At 41.1% G+C, this 25,127-nt stretch overlaps 1 protein-coding gene across 1 annotated transcript in view; it reads left to right on the top strand.

Moving 5' to 3' along the window:
* The first annotated feature begins 8,541 nt into the window (after positions 1-8,541).
* Positions 8,542-25,127, top strand: part of NCKAP1 (NCK associated protein 1) — a 67,371-nt gene continuing 50,785 nt past the window's right edge. The window contains exons 1-2 of the mRNA XM_080927131.1: positions 8,542-8,879; positions 19,184-19,294. Coding sequence (XP_080783257.1) covers positions 8,772-8,879; positions 19,184-19,294 — 219 coding nt within the window. The 5' untranslated portion in view covers positions 8,542-8,771. The remainder of the gene's footprint in view (positions 8,880-19,183; positions 19,295-25,127) is intronic.

Below are 25,127 nucleotides of genomic sequence, written 5' to 3'. Positions count from 1 at the left end.
TAGGCTACGGAAGCACACTACTGTGAGTTTCATTGCCAGATATACAGTCTAAGATTTAAAAGTAAATCTAGCCAAAAAGATCAATATTTGTATACACTAATATGGATTCCATTATGTTATTCAAATATACATAATAAAAGCTCATGATTATGAAAATAACGAGGAAATTTTTAAAAAATCACACACTTAAAGCGTCCATTAGACCAGACTTATTCCCACAGAACAAAGCTGAGTTCTTTGGATAATTTTGAACAGGAGTCTAAGTTGGATCCTTGGCTGTGCAGTACAGAGGGTAAGCATGCTTGAAGTGTATCACTAAAGATGCAGTAAGCTGTAAGCTGGCTCTGTCTGGATGTGAATGATTAAGCTTGGGGCTGTAATTAATTTTTCATTGCTTTCTTTTAATCTTTTTGTATTGGTTCTATTTCTGGCATTCCTCTGCTGACTACTGCAGATGGCTGAGTTTCCTGAGGCTTTTCTTTCTTTCTCTTCTGTCAAACCACGTTGCACTCTCTGGCTAAGTGTCAACTCCTTACTCCACTTTCTGCAGATACTAGAACTGCGTTGCTCCATTTTCTTAGTGGAACAAATCTCATACCCTATAGTCTCTGCCATCCTGGAAAACAGAATCCACAGCGATGACTTAGTATGCTTCTTAGCATCCATTCTTTCCATGACGAGTGTTGAAGCTACAATAAAATCCCCCTCGGTCGCAGAGTTAATTCCTCTCTTTACATCACTGCCTTGCGGCACGCCATCTTTCACAGGTTTTAGAAATGAGAACTCACTGAAACCTTCATTAGTGTGCTGTGCACTTCTGCTTGACTGCTCTCACCATTTGCCCCACAGTTCTCCTCTCCATTCCATTTTGGCAGAATGCTGCCATTTCCCAACGGAGGAGATGGATGTATGTAATTAACATTTGTATCTTAGGTGCCTTTAAAGAGAAATTTGTCCATCTATTTCAAGCCAGGAGGGTCTTATTTGTGATCTAATAGAAGGGAACTGTTGTATTTGTCTTTGAGAACAGGGATTATCACCTTTGACTGAAGACTCCTGATCAAAGGGTGTCTAACCTACACACTCAAGGAAATGCCAGCAATTGTTCTCTGTTCTACATGATGTAAGAAAACAACAGAGGGTTGAGTCAGAAAACTGATTTCGAAATGATCCCAATGAAGGAGTTAGGGGAAGGGCTGAAGGAGCTGAAGGGGTTTGCAACTGCTTAGGAAGAACACTATCAACTAACCAGACCCTCCAGAGCTCCCAGGGAGTAAAGCACCATCCATGGCTCCAGCTGCATATGTAGCAAAGGATTGCTTTTTCTGGCATCAGTGGGAGGAGAAGCCCTTAGTCCTGTGGAGGCTTGATGCCCCAGTGTAGCGGAATGCCAAGGCAGTGAGGCAGGAGTGGGTGGGTGGGGGAGCAGGGGAAGGAGGAAGGAGATAGGGAGTTTGCAGAGGGGAGACTAGGAAGGGAGATAAAATTTGAAATGTAAATAAATAAAATAACCAGTAAAAATGAAAATCAAATCAAAGAAAGAAACAAACAAACAAATCACAGTAGGACCAAAACAACAACAAAGCCAAAACAAAACACGGGAGCTTCCGTGTTGGTCAACTGCTCCTGGGCATGGGGTCCTGCCCCAGAGTGTGGCTGATATACTCAGTGACACTCCATTGGGGAAAAATCTGATTTTTATTTTGAGTAAGGGAAGGAAGAATAATTTATTTGAGTAAGGGAGGGAGAAATACCACATGAATGTCATATGAAGTTGTCCTGTAAGGAGGCAGGGAGGACATAGGAAGAGTTGGCAGATGGGGAAACAGGATCAGAATATATTGTATGAAAAAAACAACCCCCAAAATCTCCCACAACACCAAAAGGCTCCACAGGCTGTGGGGCTGTGGGATGCAATTTCTACATGAAAAATAAAATATAATATAATAATAAACAATAACAATAATAATAACCTTCACAATTAGTAAAGAGTCTTATGTAAGCAATTCTCTATAGTTTTTGGAGAAAACAAAGTTAAAGAAAGTGATTATGTACCTATTGTATCTGTCAGGGAAAATAAGTCAGACATTAGCTGTGAACTGGAGAATAGCAACCGAGGGAAATATTCATGGAGATTGGATAGCGTTAAGAGGCTACAAAGGAAAATGTACAGCCTTGTTGACCAGATGAAACAAAAGGTAGAATCTTACCCAACTATTATTATAGTAAACAACATGCATGACTTTTGTCAGATGAATAAGGAATCCAAAATACCAGATCTGCTACTGTGTATGCGGTGGCCCCACAGCAGTTAATAATAAACAATAACATATCAGTGTCCTTCCTAACGTATAGTGCAGTGCTTGCTCAGCATTCATTAGGACCTCCGGCATTGGAAAGGAGGGAGAGAAGTGAGGTGAGAGAGAGTGTGACAATCTGTCACATCCCATGCTTCCTCTTGAGCGAAATACTTATTAAAACCTGACTCGTAGTTTAAGAGTAACTGATAAACACTAATTTAATTTCTAGTTATTTTATCCGTAATAGAAATTATGTTAGTTGAAGAAACTATTGTCATTAAAATTAGGTTTTGCTGCAATAAACCCATCTCCTAAAAGAGGTCTCTAATTTATGACATCTTTAATTGTTGTTACACATACACACACACACACACACACTTGCATATATAAATACAATCTATTGAGCTGTTGCCTGTATGTATCTTTGTTTAGGGCCGAACACTTGGAATTGGATACCCCATGAGGGAGCTCATCCTTAGAGAAGACTGATTCTTCCTCTCCCCGCAGCCATTAATTAACTGACTAAAGCTCTTCATTTAGGATAGGGCCTTGTGAGATTTCTCCAGCCCACAGTGACATGTCGGTTGGTGTTATCATTGTGTGGGCTTTGTTTGGGGACCGTATTATTGAGATTTCATGGTGTAGCTTGCCAGTCATACGTAGAACATACTATATGGAAGCAGATCTCTGTTCCTACACTCCTTCTACCCCTCCTTTCTCAATGTTTCATGAGCTTTAGTTGTAGAGGTTGTATTGCAGAATCGTCAGGTGGGTTGGGCACCCCACAGCCATGGATTCTCTGCATTTTGACAAGTTGGTGAATCCCTGTAGTAATTTCCATCTGCTGTAAAAAGAAGCTTCTCTGATGAGAAGTGGGAGTTACTTATCTATAGGCATACGTAGTAGCATTTAGAATGCAGTTATGAATTATATTGGCTTGGAAAAACTGCAGTAGTAGGTTCTTCTCCAGGGTCTATGACATCTCCAACCACAGTTAGTTAAGCTAAGTTTCCAGTACCAGGCATGACCTCCATTCTATTGAGTGACCCTTAAGTCCAGTTAGAGTTCTTACTCCTAATACATAAGTGCCACCATTGCACCTTTGTGGATGTCTGGTCAGAGTGGTCATTGTTGGGGTTGGTAGGCTGACATCTGGGTGGGACAACTGATTTTTTTTCTTCTCTTGTTAGCTTATTTAACACCTTATCATATTATGAAGGCCAGTCCTCGGGTAGGAAGGAGGTTTTCAGGTCAGTCCCAGCTCAATTCTGCAAAGTCCTGTGTCTGAAGTGTATGGTGTCTTCAGCTATAAGTCTTATCCTATAGTTTTGCTCTGTTTAGAGGTGACCAAGCACCATGGCTATCGCCTACATTATTTGGGATAGCTAATTCTCTCGACTAAGTGAAAACAACTGTTTTAAAGTGTGTGTGTGTGTGTGTGTGTGTGTGTGTGTGTGTTGGAGGATGTTGCTGTGCACTGTGTATTCAAATGCTGATTTCTGTACCGGAAGATCAGGTAGCAGTCTGGACCTCCAGATTGTCATTTTTATGAAGAATTTCTGGACTCTATTTTGTAAAACACTGGTCTCCATCAACTTCAGCTTGGTTAATAAAAGAGCTGATCATCCAGCTGGGCAGAAGAGGAAAAGGAGGGACTTTTGAGCCCAGAGGCAGGGAAAGGGCCACAGGTGGGACCTGGGGAGTTGCCATTGGACACATGAAGAAGGTTAGGGTGAAACCAAGAAGGTGGGTAATGGGCTACCTGGCTAGGAAGTAGGCCAGGTCAACATAGTAGGGTTAGCATATAGAATAGCTGAATATCTGCACAACTATAGTGCTTCAAGCTCATTAATATAAAGGTCTCCACAGCATTATTCAGAATAAGGGAGGGCATAGAAAAGCCCATACTTGTGTGTGTGTGTGTGTGTGTGTGTTTGCAGGACAACTTGTGGGAATGATTTCTTTCTTCCTATCATAAAGGTCCTAGAGATCATCAGACTTGGTAGTGAGCTTCATTATCCATTGAACCATCTCAGCATCCCTGTAAATTCTTTTTATTTTTATTTTTCAGAAATGAAAGATTAGTTTGTCTAAAAATTCGTTGTCTAAAAATCAAGTTAAGAGTAGTGTGCTGGTTAGTTTTATGTCAACTTGACACAAGCTAGGGTCATTGGAGAGGAGGAAGCTTCAGTTGAGAAAATGCTTCCATAAGATCAGGCTGTATGGTGGCTGGTGAGATGGTGCAGCAGGTAAGAGCACTGACTGCTCTTCCAGAGGTTGTGAGTTCAAATCTCAGCAACCACATGGTGGTTCACAACCATCTGTAATGAGATCTGATGCCGTCTTCTAGCGTGTCTGAAGACAGCTACAGTGTACCTATATAATAAATAAATAAATATTTTTTAAAAATCAGGCTGTATGTAAGCCTATAGGTCATTTTCTTAATTAGCGATTGATGTGGGTTGGCCCAGCCCATCGTAGGCCACCCCTGATCAGTGATTCTGGTTGTTCTGGGTTATATAAGAAAACCCAGATGTTCTTCAACAGAGGAATGGATACAGAAAATGTGGTACATTTACACAATGGAATACTACTCAGCTATTAAAAACAATGACTTCATGGCATTCTTAGGCAAATGGATGGAATTAGAAAATATCCTAAGTGAGGTAACCCAGTCACTAAAGAACACACGGTATGTACTCACTGATAAGTGGATTTTAGCTCAAAAGCTCAAAATACCCAAGATATAATCCATAGACCATATAAAGCTCAAGAAGTTGGAAGACCAAACAGTAGATGCTTTAGTCCTTCTTAGAAGGAGGAACACAATATTCACAGGAGGAAAATACAGAGACAAAGTGTGGAGCAGAAACTGAAGGAAAGGTCATAGCGACAGCCCCACCGGGGGGATCCATCCCATATACAGTTACCAAACCCAGACAATATTGTGGTTGCCAAGAAGTGCATGCTGACAGGAGCCTGATATAGCTGCCTCCTGAGAGGCTCTGCCAGAGCCTGAAAAATAGAGTCAGATGCTCTCAACCAACCACTGAACTGAGAACATGGTCTCCAGTGGAAGAGTTAGAGAAAGGACTGAAGGAGCTTAAGGAGTTTTCAACCCCATAGGAAGAACAACAATATCAACCAATCAGACCACCAGGACCTCCCAGAGACTAAATCACCAACCAAAGAGTACACACGGAGGGACCCATGGCTCTAGCCACATATGTAGCAAAGGATGGCTATATTGGGCATCAACAAGAGGAGAGAGGCCCTTGGCCCTGTGAAGGCTTGATGTCAGAGTGTAGGGGAATGCCAAGGTGTAGAGATGGGAGGGAGTGGGTGAGTGGGGGGGCACTCTCATAGAGGGGAAACCAGGAAAGGGAATAATATATGAAATTTAAAAAGTATCCAACAAAAAATGTAAAAGAAAAGAGCTGAAGCCAGGAAATAGTGGAATGTGCTTTTAATCCCAGCATTCATGAAACAGAGATAAGTACAGTGAGTTCCAGGACAGCCAAGGCTACATAAAGAAACCCTGTTTTGAAGGGATGGGGAAAGGAAACAGGCTGAGCAAGCTGTGAGGAGCAAGCAAGGAAGCAGCACTCCTTCATGGCCTCTGCATCAGCACCTGCCTCCAGGTTCCTGCCCTCCTTGAGTCCTTGTCCTGACTTCGATGATGAACTGTGATGTAGAAGTATAAATCCAATAAACCCTTTCCTCCCCAAGTTACATTGCTATGTTTTACCATAGCAAAAGTAACTGTGGTGGTCTGAACAAGAATGGCCAACATAGGTTCATATAATTGAATGTTTAGTCACCAAGGAGTGGCACTATTTGAAAGGATTAGGATTAGGGTGTGGCCCTACTGTTAGTGTGAGTGTGGATTTTGAGGTTTCAAATGCCCATACCAACCCTAAATAACTTTTTTTTTCTCTCTCTCTCTGTCTCTCTGCCTTTGAATCAGGATGTAGCTCTCAACTACTTCTCTAGCATCAACATGCCATGCTGTACCGTGCTTCTTTCTGTCATGCTTTCTTCCATGGTGACAATGGATTAGTCCTCTAAAACTGTAAGCAAGCCCCCCCCCCCAATTAAATGTCTTTTTTTATGAGATGCTTTAGTCACAGTGTCTCTTCACAGCAACAGGACAGTGACTGTGACAGTAACACTGACAAACACAGTTATTATCTACAGATTTCTTCTATTGGATACTCTAAAACCAGGCATGTTAGACATGTCTATACTCTCAGCATGAGAGGAAAACTGTGGTTGTTTGAATGAGAATGATCTCCATAGGCTTATGTTTGAATACTTGGTCTCCAGTTGGTGGAAGGATTAGGAGGTGTGGCCTTGTTGGAAGAGGCATCACTGAGAATGGATGAGCTTTGAGGTTTCAAAAGCACATGGCATTCCTAGTTAGGTCTTTCTACCTCATACTTGGAGATGGAGAAGCGCTCAGTTATTGCTACAGCACCAGGCTAGCCTGCTCCTGGCGCATCTCCGGAAATGGTCATGAACTCTAATGCTCTGGATGTGAGTTCCCAACTAAACAAGTTATTTTATAAGTTGCCTTGGATATAGTATTTGGTCACAACATTAGAAAAGTAACTAAGACAACATCTAAGCATTCAAGGCAGCCTGAGTTATAGAGTGAGAAAGTATTGTAAAACACAACAAAACAAAATAACAACCTCTTCTACCTCAAACCACAAAGGAACAAAAGTTATGTAACAGTTTTGTTACATCTGACAGCCTAGTCTGTCCTCTGGGTGCATCAGACTTGCACAGTGCATTTATACACTCTTGGCTAAAACACTCATACGTATAAAATAAAAATAAATGCATCTTTGAAAAGTACTGTTGTCCACCTTGATAGAGATGATCCCTGTCCCTAAAGACACATATACTACTCTCTATATCCCCGACCTTTACATTTTCTTATCTGGCTGTCCCCAAATCCTCACAGCAGCTCTTCCCTCTCAGTCTCTTAAGCGTCTCCGACTGCCCCTAGTCTCTGGTAAATTTAAATGTTAGCTATCAGCTTGTAAAGTAACCAAGTAAATTAAATTCCCTAATTAGTCAATAGCAGAGCAAATGACATTTGAGATGTGAGAGAGAGAGAGAGAGAGAGAGAGAGAGAGAGAGAGAGAGAGGGAGAGAGAGAATATGCATTCAGAGACCTGCCCATCTCTGCCTCCTGAGTGCTGGCATTTTAAGTGTGGGTCATCAGGAGCCTTTAACAGCCCTTAAGGAAAATTTGTTCTGTATACATTTTCTTGTAGAGTTGTCCCAGACTAGTCGCTACAGTAGCCTTTTAAAATGTCTTAAAAGCAACTTGTTACATTTCACTACAAAGTTGCTTTGATGAATCCGGTTTCTTACTAACTTCAGAAGGCCTTATTATTGAAGGTGGCGGGACTCTGTGTGATGAATACAATATACAATTAGTTTATATTAGTTAGGAGTGAACAGGTCCCCTGGGATGGAAGTTTTCACTGTAGTCATTCACTTGAAGACACAATTCTTTCTAGTTTGAGACCCTGTGTGATCAGAAAGAGTGGACATGGAGTGAGATGATGACAAACAATCTTTGGTAGGTGGTAGGATGGAAAAGTAGAATTGTTTCCAGAAAGGACTGGGATTTAAGGAGGAGGCTGGGAGCGAACCCTGTTACACGGAACACTGTTGTTGATTTAGTATTTTGTTTTTGCCTACCACATGCCAGAGCCTATTCGTGTCTCCTCCGGATGGGTGCTGGGTCCCCGATAAGTCCCTTTAGGATAAGCTAAGGAACTCGAGCTGCCCTTACTTCCGACCCCCTTCCTCTGAAGCCCGCTGGAGGCGGGAGCGAGCACCGGGAGGCGCTGCCGGTCCCCCGGAGCACACATCTGCCGAGTTGTCCCCGGAGCGTCTGTCTAGGCGTGGGAGAAAAAACACGCTCCGAGCCGCCAGGCCGCCCTCGGGGCCAAAGTGTCCCGAAACACAGCCTCCCCGCCCCCACGGCGGTGCGGGCCCCGGGGCGTGGGGAGCGGGGCCGACTTCGGGGGAAGTCGAGGACCACGGCCTCCCGGAGCGGAGGAGGCCGGGCGGGGCGCACCCGGCTCCGGGCCGCAGTTCTCCCGGCGGCCTCGCGGGGGCGCCGGCGCGGCCGGTCAGGTGACCGAGCGCCGGTCCCGGCTGCGGGAAGCCGTCTCGTTCTCAGCCGCCGCCGCCGGCCGCCACACCTAGCGGAGGAGCAGGGAAAGGCGGCCCGGGAGTTGGGGGGTGTGCTGGGGCGGAGAGCGCCTCGGGTGGAGGCGGAAGGGCGGCGGGCGGAAGCGAGCGCCGCGGCTGCTGTGTCACGGCGCGGGTGGGCGCACGGCATGGGCGCGCCGCGCTGAGGCGGAGGTCGCGGGCGGGCAGGCGGGCGGGCCTGAGGGAGGCGGCGAACCGGGGAGTAGCGCGCCCGGCGGCGGCGGCGGCCGCACCATGTCGCGCTCCGTGCTGCAGCCCAGTCAGCAGAAGCTGGCGGAGAAGCTCACCATCCTCAACGACCGGGGCGTCGGCATGCTCACGCGCCTCTACAACATCAAGAAGGTGCGCACGGGCCGGCGAGGCGAGGCCGGGCGGGGTGCGGCGGGGGAAAGGCCGCGGGCGCGAGCTCGGCCTGCTCGCGCAGGGGGCCTCCGGGACGCGCCGCGGCCTGGAGTGAGCCGCCGGGCCGGCAGGCGGGGGCCATTTGTCGGCTCCGGGCGGCGGGAACCGGCCGGGCCGCGCATGGCTGCCGGGCGCGCTGGTTTGCGGGGAGGGAGGGCGCGCGGCCTTCCGGGGCTGCGGCGAACGAGCCCCGGGTTCTTGGCGTGCGAGTGTGGGGATGTGGCGACCGACCTTCCGGTCCGCACTTTGGCCACTTGATTTTTCGTTCCCCCGAATAAAGACACCCCCCCCCCCAAGTCCCCGACAGCGTGTTGACGTTTGGGATAATTTCATTTTGAAGATGGACCGGAGGGGGAAGTGAGGGTGGAACCGGTTTTCGTCTGAAATACTTGTAGGCAGTGAGTCACTAGAACAGGAATAACCACCTTTCCTCTCTACTCCTCCTCATTTCAGTTTTCCCAGCCCTATCTGATTAGCAGCAAAGCTCCATTCCTTAAAGTACAATGGCTGTGTCAGATAAAGACCAAGTGTGCTCCCATTCCTATCCCCTTCGCCACATAGGACGGTGATTTGAGCAACTAGACAGTGGACCCATTGAAAATCCGAGTGTCTTCAGGTTAAGGAGTGGAAGGCTGTATCGAAGTTGGAAAAGTAGGTTTAAAGGTGGAAAAGAAGAATTGCCATTAATTGACCTTAGAGGAAAACAACCCTAAATCCATTTATTTTTAAGGCCACTTTGATAAGCCTCACTGAATTTGGTAAAGAGAAAAAGTTTCCTTTTGGTTCAGTTTATATCTGATACATCCTTGTGGGGTTCTGAGTATCTGTGTCCTATCTTTCATAATCTCGTTTATAACAAAAGTAGCGCAAATAGCGATAGAATATAGGTTGTTTGTGAGTATGCTGAAGATGCTTTTTTAAAAAGCATCCCAGTATAAACTTGTTTTATTCGATTTATCCATGGCCATTCTGAAGCACACCGCTTTAAGTTAGTGGTGCTGATCGCTGGGGATGGGTAGCTGTGTTCTGCTTACTCGCTTGCTATCAATGATCGTCTCTAAACCCAGTACGATTTGGAGCTAGGATGAACCCATTGAGTTTGTTGTACCCTGACCGTGACATTCACCCCTTGATCGTGACTTCATGTGGTTAGGTTAAGCCAGTATAAGTTGCATTGATGAGAGCCTTTGGATTTCAGTGCTTAAGAAATTTGGAAATCAAGTTATATGTGGACTTTAAAAAAATTTTTTTAATTGAAACCCCAGCAAGTCAGATGTTACTAAAAGTTACCAGACGTGTGGTTTTGTGGTTAAAGGAAATGGTTTTGATGGTTTCTAGAAGAGGAAGTGAGAGTAACATTGAAAGTGATTTGAGTATTTGAGTAAAATACTTTCTTAAGTTGGCCAAGTCACTAAACATTTTTATAGTATAAGCATAAACAGAGTTTAATACTTTATTTCCATGGGTCATAGTACAGGGACTTCTAAGCATTTAAACTTATAATTCCAGTTCACTGCCTTTTTTTTTTTTTTCAAAGTGTTTTTCACTTCCTGTTTTGAGAAAGTTCAGGCTCTTGGGTTGACTAGAATGGGAAATTCGTAAATGTAATTGACCTAATTGTCAAGCATTTGAGTTATAGAAATACTGTATATTTATTTCAGCACTTACATATTTTTATAGCTTTTTGAAATATTTTGCCTACTTGGCTTATGAGTTTCTTTTGGAGAGAGTAATACTTAGGGTGTTATCTAGCACACAAGGCTTTCATCTGATGTTTATGTTGTGAGAGGAAGAGAGAGAGAAAGAGAGCAGGTATGTGTGGAGTTAGGGAAAACTTGTGAGAATGTTCTTCCACCTTGAGGGTTTCTGGGATCAGACTAGGCCATCAGGCTTAGCAGCAGGTGCCTTTCTGCTCTGCGCCACTTTGGTGGCCTTTTAGATTGACTTTGAATCCTTTAGCCTGTGGAATCGCCTGTCTGCATCTCCCTAGCTGGCTACAGGGAGAACCATTTGTCCAGATACCTTGCCAAAGAAGCAGGATGTGTTCACTGTGCGCCTCTCAGGCTTGTGTTGTCTACTTTGTTATGACAGTAGAAATCACAGTCTTTTATTTATTTTTATTTTTTTAGATCTTTTTTAGCTTTGTATGTATGTTACGAATGCATGTGTTTCTGCAGCATGTGCACGCCTGGTGTGCACAGAGGCTAGGAGAACGTGTTAGATCCCCTGGAATGGAATTTAAATGGCTGTGAGCTACTGTTCATCTTTCAAAAACTGGCATAAATGGTTCTACCCAGCCTCCCGCCGTCCCACCTACACACTGCACTTGGTTAACTAGCTGCACATCTCTCCATCAAGACGAGAATGTCTCAACGCTGGAGGTAATGTACCTGTTTCTCCAGTGCTGGAGAAAACATTCAGCAGAAGGATGAGTCGGGAAGCCTCAACATTGAGAATACCTAAAAGATTAACTTACAAGGAACCATTTCTTAAAGAGATCATTTGAAATTATCATATATACAGATCTGTTCACACATTAGTAATGTAAGATTTTATGAAGTTTGATAGTAAAATACTACAGTATTACGCTTTAACAGAGAATAGTTCATCATTCTCTAATTTAGTATACACAAGTATACAAATATACCGAAGCCTACAATATTGTTAAATTCTTAATAACAGTATCAACCCTTACAATCTTAAGAGCTCACTGTATTCACTAACAGATGCAATACTGAAAACAGTGGCCTATGGTTACTAGTAATTGAACTTATTTTACTATTAATGAAGCAAACTTAGGCCAATTGTGATTCCTAATTGCATTTCTAGTACTGCAGATTACATAGTTTTTCATTGTATAAGTTAAGCTTTGACTTTGTGATTTGATACCCCAGAGAGTGCTGGGAATCAAGTTTATGTTTTAAGTATACTCTCCATTTTAAGCAAAAATGCCCTATTTCTGTTGGTGTTACTTCTGTTCTTTCATCTTGGACAACTTAAAATGTATCAGGGACTGAATCTTAATAGTAACCATAGAGAGAGCTGAGGAGTCAGCTTGGCTGGTAAAGGGCTTTCTACACAAGCCTAAGACCCTGAGCTTAGTCCCCAGTGCTGACCTAAGATGCCAGGTTTGTGATCCCCGCCCCAGGGAGATAAGAGACAGGTGGATTCCTGGGGCTTGGAGAGTAGCCAGCCAGTCTGACCTAGTCAGCCAGATTGTGCCGCCCCATGTCTCAAAAAAAAAAAAAAAAAAAAAAAAAAAAAGGCAAAGCAGAACAGCAACAACAAAAAGACCTCATGAGAAATGACACCAACGGCGACCTCTGGCCTCTACATGTACCTGCAGGTGCACACACACCTACACTCAACCCACTTAAAATCAGAAAGAAAAAAATAAATGTAACCTGCAAAGTTACTACCAAAATACATCTTACCAAGGAAATTTGAGTTAAAAATTTAAATTCTCCTTTTAAAACATTGCAAAAGCAAACAGGATCTTCATTAATAGTCACTGATATACTGATAACATGATGAAAATAATCTTTTCATCCAGGTCCATAAAATTTCGTCACAAGTAGTCCGTAATAAAAAGGGGAATTATTCCTGTGCTTGCACTCTGCTGTATGATTATCACACACATATATCACTATAGTTACATAATCCTTTCAGAGTAAAAAGTGAATTGGATCTATTCATCGTCAGGTTTTAAAGGAGCTACTATGCAAATTTATAAGCAGTTAGTTGGCTTAGTGAGTAAAGGTCTCATGACTTCCGTCAGGCCTGACGACCCGAGAATGAGCCTTAGGATCCACACTGAGCACTTGAGGCAGAGGCAGGTAGATCTCTGCGTTTGAGGTCAGCTTGGTCTACACAAGTTCCAGGACAGCCAGGAAGGAGAGTACACAAAAAACTCTGACTTGAAAAACCAAACAAAGAAAGAAGAAAGAAAAGAGATGCATATGGTGGAAGGAAAGAACAGAATGACTCGGGAAGCTGTCTTCTGACCTCCACCTGTGCTCCATGACACACATGAGCTTTGTCCCCACCCCACAAAATAAAAAGGTAAATGCTTTGGAACTGGAGAGATGGATTAGTAGTTAAGAGCACTAGTTGCTCTTCCAGAAGTTTGAGGTTTGTTTCCCAGCACCCACATGGTAGTTCACAACTGTTCTTAACTTCAGTTCCAGGGGATCTGACACTTTCTGGCCTCTGGAGGTACCAGATATGACCTTAGCTAATATTTTCTACTTCTTTGTGTGTGTGTGTGTGTGTGTGTGTGGTGTTTGGTGCTTAGTGTGCAGGGGTGTGTGTGTGTGTGTGTGTGTGTGTGTGTGTGTGTGGTGTTTGGTGCTTAGTGTGTGTGTGTGTGTGGTGTGCGGTGTGTGGGGTGTGTGTGTGTGTGTGTCTGTGTGTGTGTGTCTGTGTGTGTGTGTGTGTACACCAGTGTTGAAGTCAGAGGACATCTTGGGGGAGTTTATTCTTTTCATCCATCTTGTGGGGCTAGGGATTGAACTCTGGTCATCAGGCATGGTGGTAAGAGTCTTTACCAGCTGAGCCGTCTCTCCAACCTTGTAATTTTTTTTTTATGTGCATACAGATTATACTTCCCTGTCCTTAGATTTCCTTTTTCCAAGTCTTAATGACATTTTGGGGGTAGAGAGTTACATTCTAGTAAAAAGTTTTAATACTAATTTGTTTTAACTTTGAACAAATCATTTATCCTCCTTGGCTGTAAATTCTAAAGAGAGGTTAGTAGTTCTTAGCCACAACTGAGTTATTTTATTTTCAGTACACATTAGAATTCTCTTGGAGAAACTTTGAAAATGTTGATCTTCGTGTGACTCTGAGTGAACAGTTCTGATCATGGCAGTGCTGTTCCCTTCAGAGCAGTGTTGTCACTAGGCTGTGTGACTGAGTTCCTGGACGTCGTCCGTGTCTTCTGTATACACGTGCCCTCAGTACTAGATGACAACCTGCATATTTCTACACATCCCCCCTTTTTGGTTTTGTTTTTTGAGATAGGGTTTCTCTGGTACTTGCTTTAGAGACCAGGCTGGCCTTGAAGTCAAGAGATTTTCCTCCTCCCAGCCGTGCTGATCTAAACTAGCACTCTACTACTGTGCTGTACCTCCAGTCATTACTATTACTGATCTCCCACAGCGTGCAGTATGTTAATAACTTCATATTTTGAGAAGTAAAAAGGTTTATATATGCAAAGTATTCGTGAAAGGATAAATGCACTTGGAGAGATGGTTCACGGATGGCTCTTACTGCTCTTCCAGTGGATGTGAGATTGGTTCCTAGCACCCAACAACCTGTAGTTCCAACTTCAGGGGGGCAGCATTGTCTTCTGGCCTTTGCAGGTACTTGTAGCCCCCCCCCAGTGTGTGTGTGTGTGTGTGTGTCTGTCTGTCTGTCTGTCTGTCTTTTATATACACATGAATAGAATAAAAGTAAGCTTTAAAAACAAAGAATAAACGTAATAAATGCTGACTGCTGTTTTTGCTCTTGGATTAGAGCAGGTACTTCATAAATTCTCAGACTCCCTCCTATTAAATCTAGCTTGGTTCCACCTTTAGGAAACATAAGAACCGTTTTTACTACTTACTGTTCACACTGCAGTGTGTTCTGTAGTAGTTAAAGATCGGTTTAATAAAAGCATTAGTATGTTAGTGTATTAAACTTTAAAAAATTCTGTTTCATAAACTGAGATAGTCTATTTTTTAGAACTCAGATATAAGGAATGTAATGACATAGTTCTTCTGAACTGAGTAATTGTTAGAAACTTTAATTTGAGAAGAGTTTATTACAAATTTTAAATTTATATATATGGTAAGTACGTATGTGTACCGTGTGTGCCTTGTGCTGAGGAAGTCAGAAGAGGGCTTTGGATCCCCTGAAATTGGAGTTCACAGGTGGTTATGAATCAAGGTTTGGGTGCTAGGAATTGAACCAGGGTCCTCTTGCTGAGCCATCTTTCCACTCCAGAATCATGGAAAATTGTAGTAAAGGATTTTGAAGAATGTAATGGTTTGAACATCTTAGATTATGATTTTCTCAAGATTTATGATTTATATTAACCTATAACATAATATCCTTAATTAAATAAGATGGACTATGGGCCACTTGGGCCAAAAGACAGGTCCTCTTCCCTTCCTGTCCCTTAGGTCTTCTCCCCTCCCTCTTTCCTTCTTTTCTTCCTCCCTCCCTTCCTTCCTTCCTTCCTTCCTTTGTCTCCCTCCCCCTTTCTTTCTTTCTTTCTTTCTTTCTTTCTTTCTTTCTTTCTTTCTTTCTTTCTTTCTCTCTTCCTTCCTTCCTTCCTTTCTTTCTCTCTCCCTTCCTTCCTTCCTTCCTTCCTTCCTTCCTTCCTTCCTTCCTTCCTTCCTTTCTTTCTTTCTTTCTTTCTTTCTTTCTTTCTCTCTCTCTTTCTTTCTTTCTCTCTTTTTCTTTCTCTCTCTCTCTTTCTCTCTCTCTCTCTCTCTCTCTCTCTCTCTCTCTCTCTCTCTCTCTATTTATTTGTTTTCTGCAGTGTGCATCCAAATTGGAGAAGGGTTGGGGGTAAGATGCTTAGTATGCTGGACAAGTTACATAGCCAGTTTACCAAGATGGCGTTCAGGCCAGTCTGGCTAGCCATCCAGTCTCTAGGACCTGCCTGTCTCTACCCACCCCAGTGCTGGGCTGCAGGCATGCTGCTTTTGTTTGGTTGCTAGGATCTGAACTCAGGTCCTCATGCTTGCACTTGACCTGCTGAGCCATTTCTCAGCTCCTTTTGTTACCATGTTTACATCCAGCCAAGTAGAGTGATGTTTTTTAGTTTTTTAAAAAATTTGTTTTTCCAGGATGACTATTTAAAAGTAAAGGATTAGTTGTAATTTTAATAGCATGAGATGCATTCAAATATATGAACAATTTCTGTTCTAAAACAGTATAAGTAATTTTCTTCCAAGTTTTCTGTCCCATAAATGAGTTGTTTTTATGAATTAATCTTTATGGACAAATTTCTGGTGAGTTAGAATTTTCCTACTGTGGTAGTACTGTGTAAAAGCCGTAGCCGAGTTACAGTCACAGCTCCTTGCTAGAATGTATCTTACCAGGTAACTTCATCCTATCATAGTTTGGTTTTTCTTGTGCTTTTCCCTGAGAATTCTTCATGTAAAGTATCTTTCTTTTGATTAAGTAAATATGTCAGTAAGCTGGTCTTAGAGTGGAACGGACTGTGTACTCCTTCTATTAGTGTTCATCTTTCAAAGCATTCATTGTAGTCAGAACACACCTGTAAGTTCCCCCACAGACACACCACACGCTGTAGTGAATATAGAACTTTTTAGGGCCGGTTAAAATGTTAATCTCCAGTTTAGTAGATGAAGACGTCAAGATCTGAAGGCTGAAGTCATCTGCTGTGGTTCCACAGCATTATGTGGCACAGTCAGGACATAGTTGTCCTGCCTTAAAACTCATGTCCTCTGGCTTTAGGGATGTAATGGTAGAATTTGTTCTTAATGTACTTGAGTTCCTGAGTTCAATCCTCAGCACCTAAACCCCTAAATAAAACATAAAGCTATATTCTTTCTATAAGTAAAACAAATACAGTATGTTAGACCTAGGGTGAGTGACTGAGAAGGGGAATCACAGTTGTTAAGGGAGTTACACTAAATGTACTGGTTCTAGGTTCTGTGACAGACTGATACTGATGACAGTCTCTATAGTAGATTTCTAGGTAATTATCTTAACCTGTATAGCCATTCTTAATAACAGCATACAGTTTTGATCACCTATGTCTTAGTTACTTTGCTAAATGCTTTACATGAATTATCTAAGCCTTTCCAACCCTCATAATGACATGGTGAGGTAAGTGTTCTCCTTTCCACATCTTACAAAAAAGAAAGACTAGGGGAGATCTATCTATCTATCTATCTATCTATCTATCTATCTATCTATCCATCCATCCATCCATATATCTACCTGTCTGTCTGTCTGTCTATCATCTATCTATGTATCTATGTATCTATGTATCTATGTATCTATCTATCTATCTATCTACCTACCTACCTACCTACCTACCTACCTACCTACCTACCTACCTACCCATCTATCTATCTCCCCAGACTAGTGAGTGAGAAATTAGAAGCCTAGCTGCTTTTAGCAGAATCTGTCAACTCAGGGATGCTTTTTACATATGGCCCACTGAGCAGGCAGAGAGCTAATCCAATTCTGAAAGAAGTTATATATAATTTTATTTTTCCCATTGAAATGGAATTCCTTTTTCATTTTGTTGTCAATATAAGAGGGCATATTTCTTTTGTGACCTTGGGAATGCGTGTTGTTTTTACTGATAGTTACTAATAGTACTGTTGATAATAAATACTGTTTAAGTACCCAGATTTTTAAATAAGTAGAATATAAAAGATGTATATCATGAAAAGACAACGTATTGAATCACTGTAGATTCTGTGCTGTCGTAGGCTTGGTTTATAAAAGGTTATGTTAATCTGTAGCTGTTTTTTAACGGGCAGTATCTTAGTTGTGTGAGTCCTGGTTACTAGTTTATGTTATACATGATATCTTGAAAAAAGAAGACAAATTAGAAAACTAGTCTGTAAGAAGCTATTTCAAAAAATATAGTCTGACAGAAACTCAGAATATGCTGTTATGTAGAAATGGGTTTGCATAGTAGCCTTGTCAAACTCATTAAAGGTTAAGTTCTAACTTTAAAAAAATGTTTGATTTAATTATACTGAGAATTGGTACTGCGTTCCTATTTCCATTTATAAAAATAGGAATGTTTTTATTGGCTTAGAAGCTCAGTGATATTTGAAAAATAGTTTCAGTGTGAGCTAAAGTACAAAGTTCATCCTGTAACGATTAATTATTTTTATTCTTGGCTACCGTTTCTTTTTAAGGTATGTAAAATTTCACTGATGATTTTGCGCCTATTTTTATAGCTGCATGTAGTCTTTATTTTTCTTTCTTTCTAGTATTATTTTAAGTTGGTTTAGGAGGACCCCAAGATACTGACATGGTTATACACTTACACAGTAATATTTAGATCTATATGCATAGTATAAACTATATAAATCTATTGTCTACTAGAACTCGCTACTTAAGTACCTTATAAATTGTAGCACCATACAGTTTTCATCTTGTGTTGTTACTCATAGTCTGCAGTGCATAAGTTTTCTACTGAAAAAGTATGTCATAACTTGACAATCATTGTTTACACGTAATCTTCTCTCTTTTTATTACAATGCTTCCCCAGCAAGGACAAGTTTGGAAGGTTTGCAAAGCTTTTCACCTTCCCTCTGCCCGCTTGCCCGCTTCCAGATCAGTCTCATGTTTCATAATTTCTCTTTCTGTAATCCACAACATAGCCATAGTAGACTAGAGGTCAGGCTACAGAGCTGTATCTCCTCTCACACCGCAGTCATCACTGGGAAAACACATGCTTTAAAACGGAATAAACATTTAAATAGGAATGGTAAGGTTTTCGATATTTCCCAGAGAGAAAGCATCTCACTTACACACGCCGTTGTCCGTAACTGTGCTGTTAATAGTCTGTCAGAGCTGTCCAGTGACACTGTAGAGTGCTTTCCAGTGCACTGCGGGGAAGGCTGCTGCTGCGGTCAGGTGCAGACACTTATCCTTCCAGCCAGTGAGCCTCAGGACAGATGACCTGCTTGAGGTGCTGCTGGCGTGAAGGAACAGTGTTGAGGCTCGTGTGATCAGAGGGACAGGCAGCCTGGAGGGTAGGGCAGCTTCAGCATAGCAGCTTCCTCTTCCGAAGGAGGCTCTCGTAGTCATTGAATGTGGGAAGGGAATGAGGAAAACATTTTGGAAAAGACATTCAAACATATAAGCCTTCATTTTATAACACTTAGAAACATTTTAGGATTCTCCTTAATACTTAATTTTGTAATACTTTATCAGCTTCAGATGAATACAATCCTACCTCAAACCAAAAAGGTTTTCATTTTCTTTTCCTTTTTTTAGGTTTGAGCTTTTTCCTTCACTGCTGTTCTGCGCTAACTGCTTTAAAACTTTCCATGCGTTTTTTTCAGTAGAAGAGCATCTCTGTACTGTCTCCCATTGCATCTCTCAGCTGTGACAACCCCTGCACTGTGCCTGTTCATTTTATCACCTGCTCACCAAAACCAAGAAACCTTCCTAATTTCTGATTTCAGATTTACTCTTCCTCCTTGAATTTAGGAAGATACATTTGACTTTTTTCATTGCTGTTGTTTTTGTAGGCATGTGGCGATCCCAAGGCTAAACCATCCTACCTTATTGACAAAAACCTGGAATCTGCTGTGAAATTCATAGTCAGAAAATTTCCTGCTGTAGAAACACGCAACAACAATGTAAGTCGTCCCAACTTTCTACTTAACCTTTCTCATCTATGAGAACAGCAATGCTCAGTGGAATGTTTTATCTCCTGTTAATCTAATGTTGTGTGCAGCATTTGATGCACAGCTTTTAGACCTTGCTTAAATGCTTTTAAAGACACCATTTGCTTTTCTGAAATTGGAAAAGCTCTAGCTACATTATATGTGGAAAATATTGAATCTTAATTTCTTGCACTATTTTCTTGGAAGAATAGGTAATGGGTAGATAAACAGCATCCGGAATGTGTGTGACTATTCAGGTCATCTTTTTATCCTTGTATCATGAACCTAAGTTTGTTTTGAAGTTGGCAGTGGCTTAATGGAGCTTCATTGCTTTAGTAATCAGCCTTTAAAATGTGTTTGCTTACCTGCCGTTTTCATAGTTCGCAAGAGCACTTGTAGGAAAATGGTTGTGGTCTTGATGGTCATGCTAGCTCCCGTGTGGAGGCGTTCTCTTGGAAAGTCTGGTCATGTTTAGTCTTCCTGCTGTGTTTGGTTTTGGTGGTTTTTATATAGTAATCTTACAAATGAACAATTTTAGAAAGAGTTGGTTTACTGTAACATTTGTAAAAGTTTTATTGGAATCTTTTCACAGGTCATTATTTTGTCCCATATCTCAACTCTTGCTGTCTTTTTGCTTTATATAAAAATTAAATTTAACAATTTCCCTTTATGAGCTTCCCAATCTTGAGAATCTTCTTAAAAGATAAATCGTCATGTTTTTGTCCTGAAATGATATATGATCATTGAAGATTTATATTTCACTTGTTGATAGTACTTACTTAAAAATTTTCTAATCTTTAAAAAAGGGGAGTGCTGAAGAGATGGCTTATAGGTTAAGACCACTGACTGCTCCCCCAAAGGTTCTGAGTTCAAATCCAGCAAACAACCATCTGTAATGAGATCTGATGCCCTCTTCTAGTGTGTCTGAAGACAGCCACAGTGTACTTATAATAAATAAATAAATAAATAAATAAATAAATAGATAGATAGATAAATCTTTTAAAAACTTTTAAGCTTATAGATAGAAATGTTAGAATTAGTAAAATAAGTCAGATGCTTTTCAGAAAGTCTTGGTTTAGGTTTCTTAAGATTTTTAAAATACTATTTTAAGTCTTTTTTATGCTTATGTTGGTAAAAATCTTGGTTTTATTAAAAATATTGTATTAATACTTTATAATTGATCATATAAAGCAATCATCAAGGTCCTACTAGGAAAAAATTGATTCAAAGCACACACTTTTAAAATGACAATTAGTTAATGTGGATAATTAAAAAAAAAACAAGAAACAGAGCATGATGGTATCTCATAGAATGATTTACTACAACCAAAAGTTAAAATATGAAAGTGAATAGGAAACATGTATTTTTTAAAAAGGAAAGAACAGTTGGGGGTGGCACAGGCCTCTAGTCCCAGCACTGTGGAGGCTGAGGCCAGTGTGGTCTAAAGAGTGAGCTAGGGACAGCCAGGGCTAGAGAAACACTGTCTGGAAAAGCATTAGCAACAACAGATAAACCTGTATTCATCTGCAGTTTGCAGTAAGTTGTCACACAGTCTTTCAGGTGTGGTGATGCACTCTTTTGGGCGGGGGCAGCCAGCCTGGTCTACACTGAGAGTTTCAGGTGCCCAGGGCTGCACAATTCGACTGTCTCACAGAAATGTAAAAGTTACAGGCTCTCTGGAAAGGACAAGTGAGCTAGAGATAATCAGTAATCTGCTGTGTCTTTGGAGAGATCACATACTCACCCGAAATGAGTTTTAATGAAAACAGTAATTTGTTGTCTCTTCTGAGAGATTCCATACTCACTGGAATTGAGTTTTAATGAAAAGCTGTCACTTAATTCTGTATATACTTGTTCCTAATAAAGTATCTGACATGGAAATCTCTTAAATTTAGTTTATGTTAATTTTCATATGGTACATTTACTGGATGTAAGTAAGATCTAGACAGTTATTAGGAGCTGATAGGTACATATTAACTGTTGTAATAGTAAGCATTTTTAAAGGGCCAGTTAATTAATAGTTTTAGTGTTCTTAATATGCTTGGCAAGCTGCTTGTAATGATAGTACCCTGCTAATCTTTGTTCTTTTATAGTTTTACTTCCCTTTTCAAAATTAAATGCACAAAATTGAAATTGTTGATGCTCTTTTGAGGTGATTCACATGCCATACAGTTTATTTCTTTGAAGTGTATGGTTTAGGGTTTTTAGAATCTCTACAGAATTATATTCTGTACCATACTGTTGGCCTACATGAAGTTAAAATGTTCATTGGTTTTTAGTGCATTCACGACTCAGTTTTAGAGCAGTTAATCACCCAGAAGAGATTCTGCTTCCTGAGCCTCTCATCAGGCAGGCGCTAAGCACTATCTGCGTCTGTGTCTGTGTCTAGCCTAGAGGCTAGTCCAGAGTTAGGAAAATATGTGACATGTAATACTCAGTGACTGGCTTCTCTCATTTAACACAGTGCTTTGGAGGTTTATCCAAATGCTTGTTTAGTGGCAGCTACCCCACTGTGAATACAAAGTACTTTATGTATTATTCATGAGTTGATGGATGCTTGTGTTTTTTTACTTAGCTTGGGTCATGAATGATAGTATTGTGGACATATATTGTACATTTTAATGCATACATTTGTGATATGTGTTTTTTCTGTGTTGAATCTATACAATTGATAACAGGTTAACTGCTGTGACTGTGTGGAATTTACTCTGGAGTCTGTCGAGTGCTTTTACAGTTATTCTGTGGATTGATTATTCTGTGGTATTTTTTGCTTGGCTGTTTGGGTTTTCAAGACAGGGCTTCTCTGTGTAACAGCCCTGGCTGTTTTAGAACTTACTTTGTGTAACAAACTGACCTCAAAACAGATCCTACCTCTGCCTCCCTTCAGTGCAGGGATTAAAAGCATGAGTCACAGCTGTGTTTGTTTTTAAATACATGTCATTGTACTGTGTATTGTGAGTCTTACCTCAGCCTCTGTCTGAACCTGTTCAAATGGTGAGGAGAAACTCCTCGAGACTTAGCATTGTAATTATTTTTTTCATGTCCATAAAATTATTTGATGAAGGCTAAGTGTGGAGGTGCACACCTTTATTGCAGTACACGAGAGGCAGAGGCAGGTGGATATCTGAGTGTGAGGTTAGCCTGGTCTACCAAGTGATTTTAGGTCAGCTAGGGCTGTATAGGAGACAAAAACAACAAAACATAGTTAATGAAAAGTTTAAAGGCTTGAGTGATAGGAAGTGGCGGATGTCCTCCTGCCCCAGAGCTCGCTTGTGCTTTTCCCGGGACTGGCACTAGTTCCAGTTTGCTTCATGCCTTACAAATAGTACTTATCCTTCACTTAAGGGATTCAAGAACAGAGATTGTTTAGTGAAAATTAACATTTTTTTGAAGTCTCTAAAATAGATTCTTTTAAGAAAAAGTTACTCTCTATCAACATTGTAGCTAAAAATGTTTCTGGTTTTAGTTCTTTCTTTAGCAACTGGCCTTGTCTTAGCTCCCAGCATTTTAAGCCAGGAGCACCTGACTGAGTATATCAAAGAGAGAATTGTTGTTAGCAGCGGGACTGGCGTATAATGGTCCCTGTTGTTCTTACTTTTATTCCTGTTCAGGCCTCTCGTGAGCATTCGCTGTGTATTTAGTTCTGGATTTAGGGGGAGAAACTGTACCTCACACCCCTATTAGGATGTTGAATCAAATGCCTTCTAGGCTTCAACGTATGCTCCTGAAACGCAGTTTTGTTATAATGGTCACATAGTAGTTTATAATTACAGTTCCACTTATTTTGTCTCTGTATGTGCTGGGCTGTGCGTGTTGCTAGATTGCATTTAATTGCAGACTATCCAAAATTACTGAATTTCCCAGTACCATGAAAGTTTAGCTGTGAAGATGTCCATGTTTTCCCTTGATGTCTGAAGCTGTTATGATTCAGTACAAGGAAATCAGTAGAAACCCTTTTTAAAACAGTAATAGGAAATTTTCAAGAATCCCCACATTGTCCGAGTGTGTACCTAAAAAGTCTTACTTTTTTTTTCAAATAATTTTAACTTCAAACTTTCTTCTGTTTTCTCCCTTTGAACTAACATCTAAAATTCAGTTTATCATTTAAAAAGAAAGAAAGGAAGGAAGAAAGAAATTGTGACCCTGTAATTCCTGTCCCTAGGAGGTGGAGGCAAGAAGGTCAGGAGTTCAAGTTCATCCTCAGTTACAGCAAGTTCCAAGCCAAAATACAAATAAGAGTAAAAACATTCTGCCATTATAGAATTTTCCTATTGTGTGTTTGAGTATAATATCTTGATTTTAATTTCCAAAGAAATTAGAAGATATTAATGCCATGAAATCCATAATTTACGGTCTCTAAGAGCAAGTGTATGGGTGGTGAGTAAGGGGCAAAGGTGACGGAGGGATTCTGCAGTAGAACACAGGCCGTTGTCACAAGACTCTGAAGATCTTGTATCATTTAACCAAAGACATTTGAGGTTATGGATATTACTTCTCCTTAGGGAGCACAATATCACAAGAGGCAAGAACAAGTGTTTTCTGTTTTAAGTAGTTCACAGCCACTCAAAGAGAGATAAAACCCACAGTAAAGTAGATGTGGTTGTACACAATCACTGTTTTAAACATTTTTGTTCCTGGTGCCTGATAACAGAGACTATCAAATATCCAGTGAAAGAACTCGTTGTACATGCTAGCTGACTTTCACTTGTATTAAATGCTTCCTTAGACTTATAGCACGACCTTGAGTCTTTTAAAGCAAAAAATCCCAGTAGTTTTAAAAAGTAAAGCTAATGCAGCTCTCATTAAGGATGCTCTATGATCCCTGAAAGTAACCTTGTAGAAGGGTAAGATTCCCAGCTTTAAAAGCACGTGTCTAGAGGTGGATTATTGGTTCTGAGCAGAGGACCTGGATTCTGTCCCCAGCACCTACATGGCAGCTCACAGCTGTCTGTAACTCCAGTTAGAGGATCTGATGTCCTCACACAGACACACATGCCCACAAAGCACCAGCATGAAGTGAAGTTAAGAACATGTCTGGTGGGTATGGTCGAAGTGTTGGGAATGCTGTAGGAGCCCTTGATGTGCCTGCTGTGGGAAGGTTTAGGAGGGACATATAAAGACATTGTCTTTAAGGGACTTTCCTAGTTTTGCCATGGCTTCCATTTTGAGAGTAGTATAGTGCTTAGAGGTGGACTTCAGAGTCACGATTTGAGGTCACATTTTAGTTAAGAGATTGTAGGTAAATCATTTGGCATCTGAAGGCATCATTTTTTTTTTTTTTATGTCTAACGTGAAAATAATTAATCCCTGTCTGGAGGAGCAGTTCAATATGCCTGAAGCATTTAGTACAGTCTGGCAAATGGCTTTAAAAGGGGCAGCCATTGTTTATACTATACATCCAACTCCCTGCTTTACTTCAAAGCCAGAGTTTCCAAATGCTCCACCCCCCAAAATCCCACTTTGGCTTTGATGAAAGAACATGCTGCTATCTCTTATTTGAATTTCTGCTGGCTTTTGAATAGCTCCAAGGCAAACAGCAAACTAACATTGAGCACCATTATTTCTCTGTTGTGTTTCTTTCTTTGAGCCATTATCCTGTGAATCTTTATAGTCTCCTTTGACTTTTATAAAACATCAAGCTGGTTATTTCGGGCTTGTCTTCCACAGTTTCATGAACTTTCTCCATTCAGGTACATGTTATGTGTTGAGACAAGCTCCATCTGTCATAAACTGAACATTGCTTTTCATGTTTCCTTGTTTTCTCCATTTGCCATGTCTTCTATTCTCTAACGTGGGTAATAAACCA

This window comes from Micromys minutus (assembly GCF_963924665.1).
Source record: "Micromys minutus genome assembly, chromosome: 13".
Taxonomy (NCBI): domain Eukaryota; kingdom Metazoa; phylum Chordata; class Mammalia; order Rodentia; family Muridae; genus Micromys; species Micromys minutus.
The sequence above is the reverse complement of the archived record's forward strand: the minus strand, read 5'-3'. Positions and strand labels throughout refer to the sequence as shown.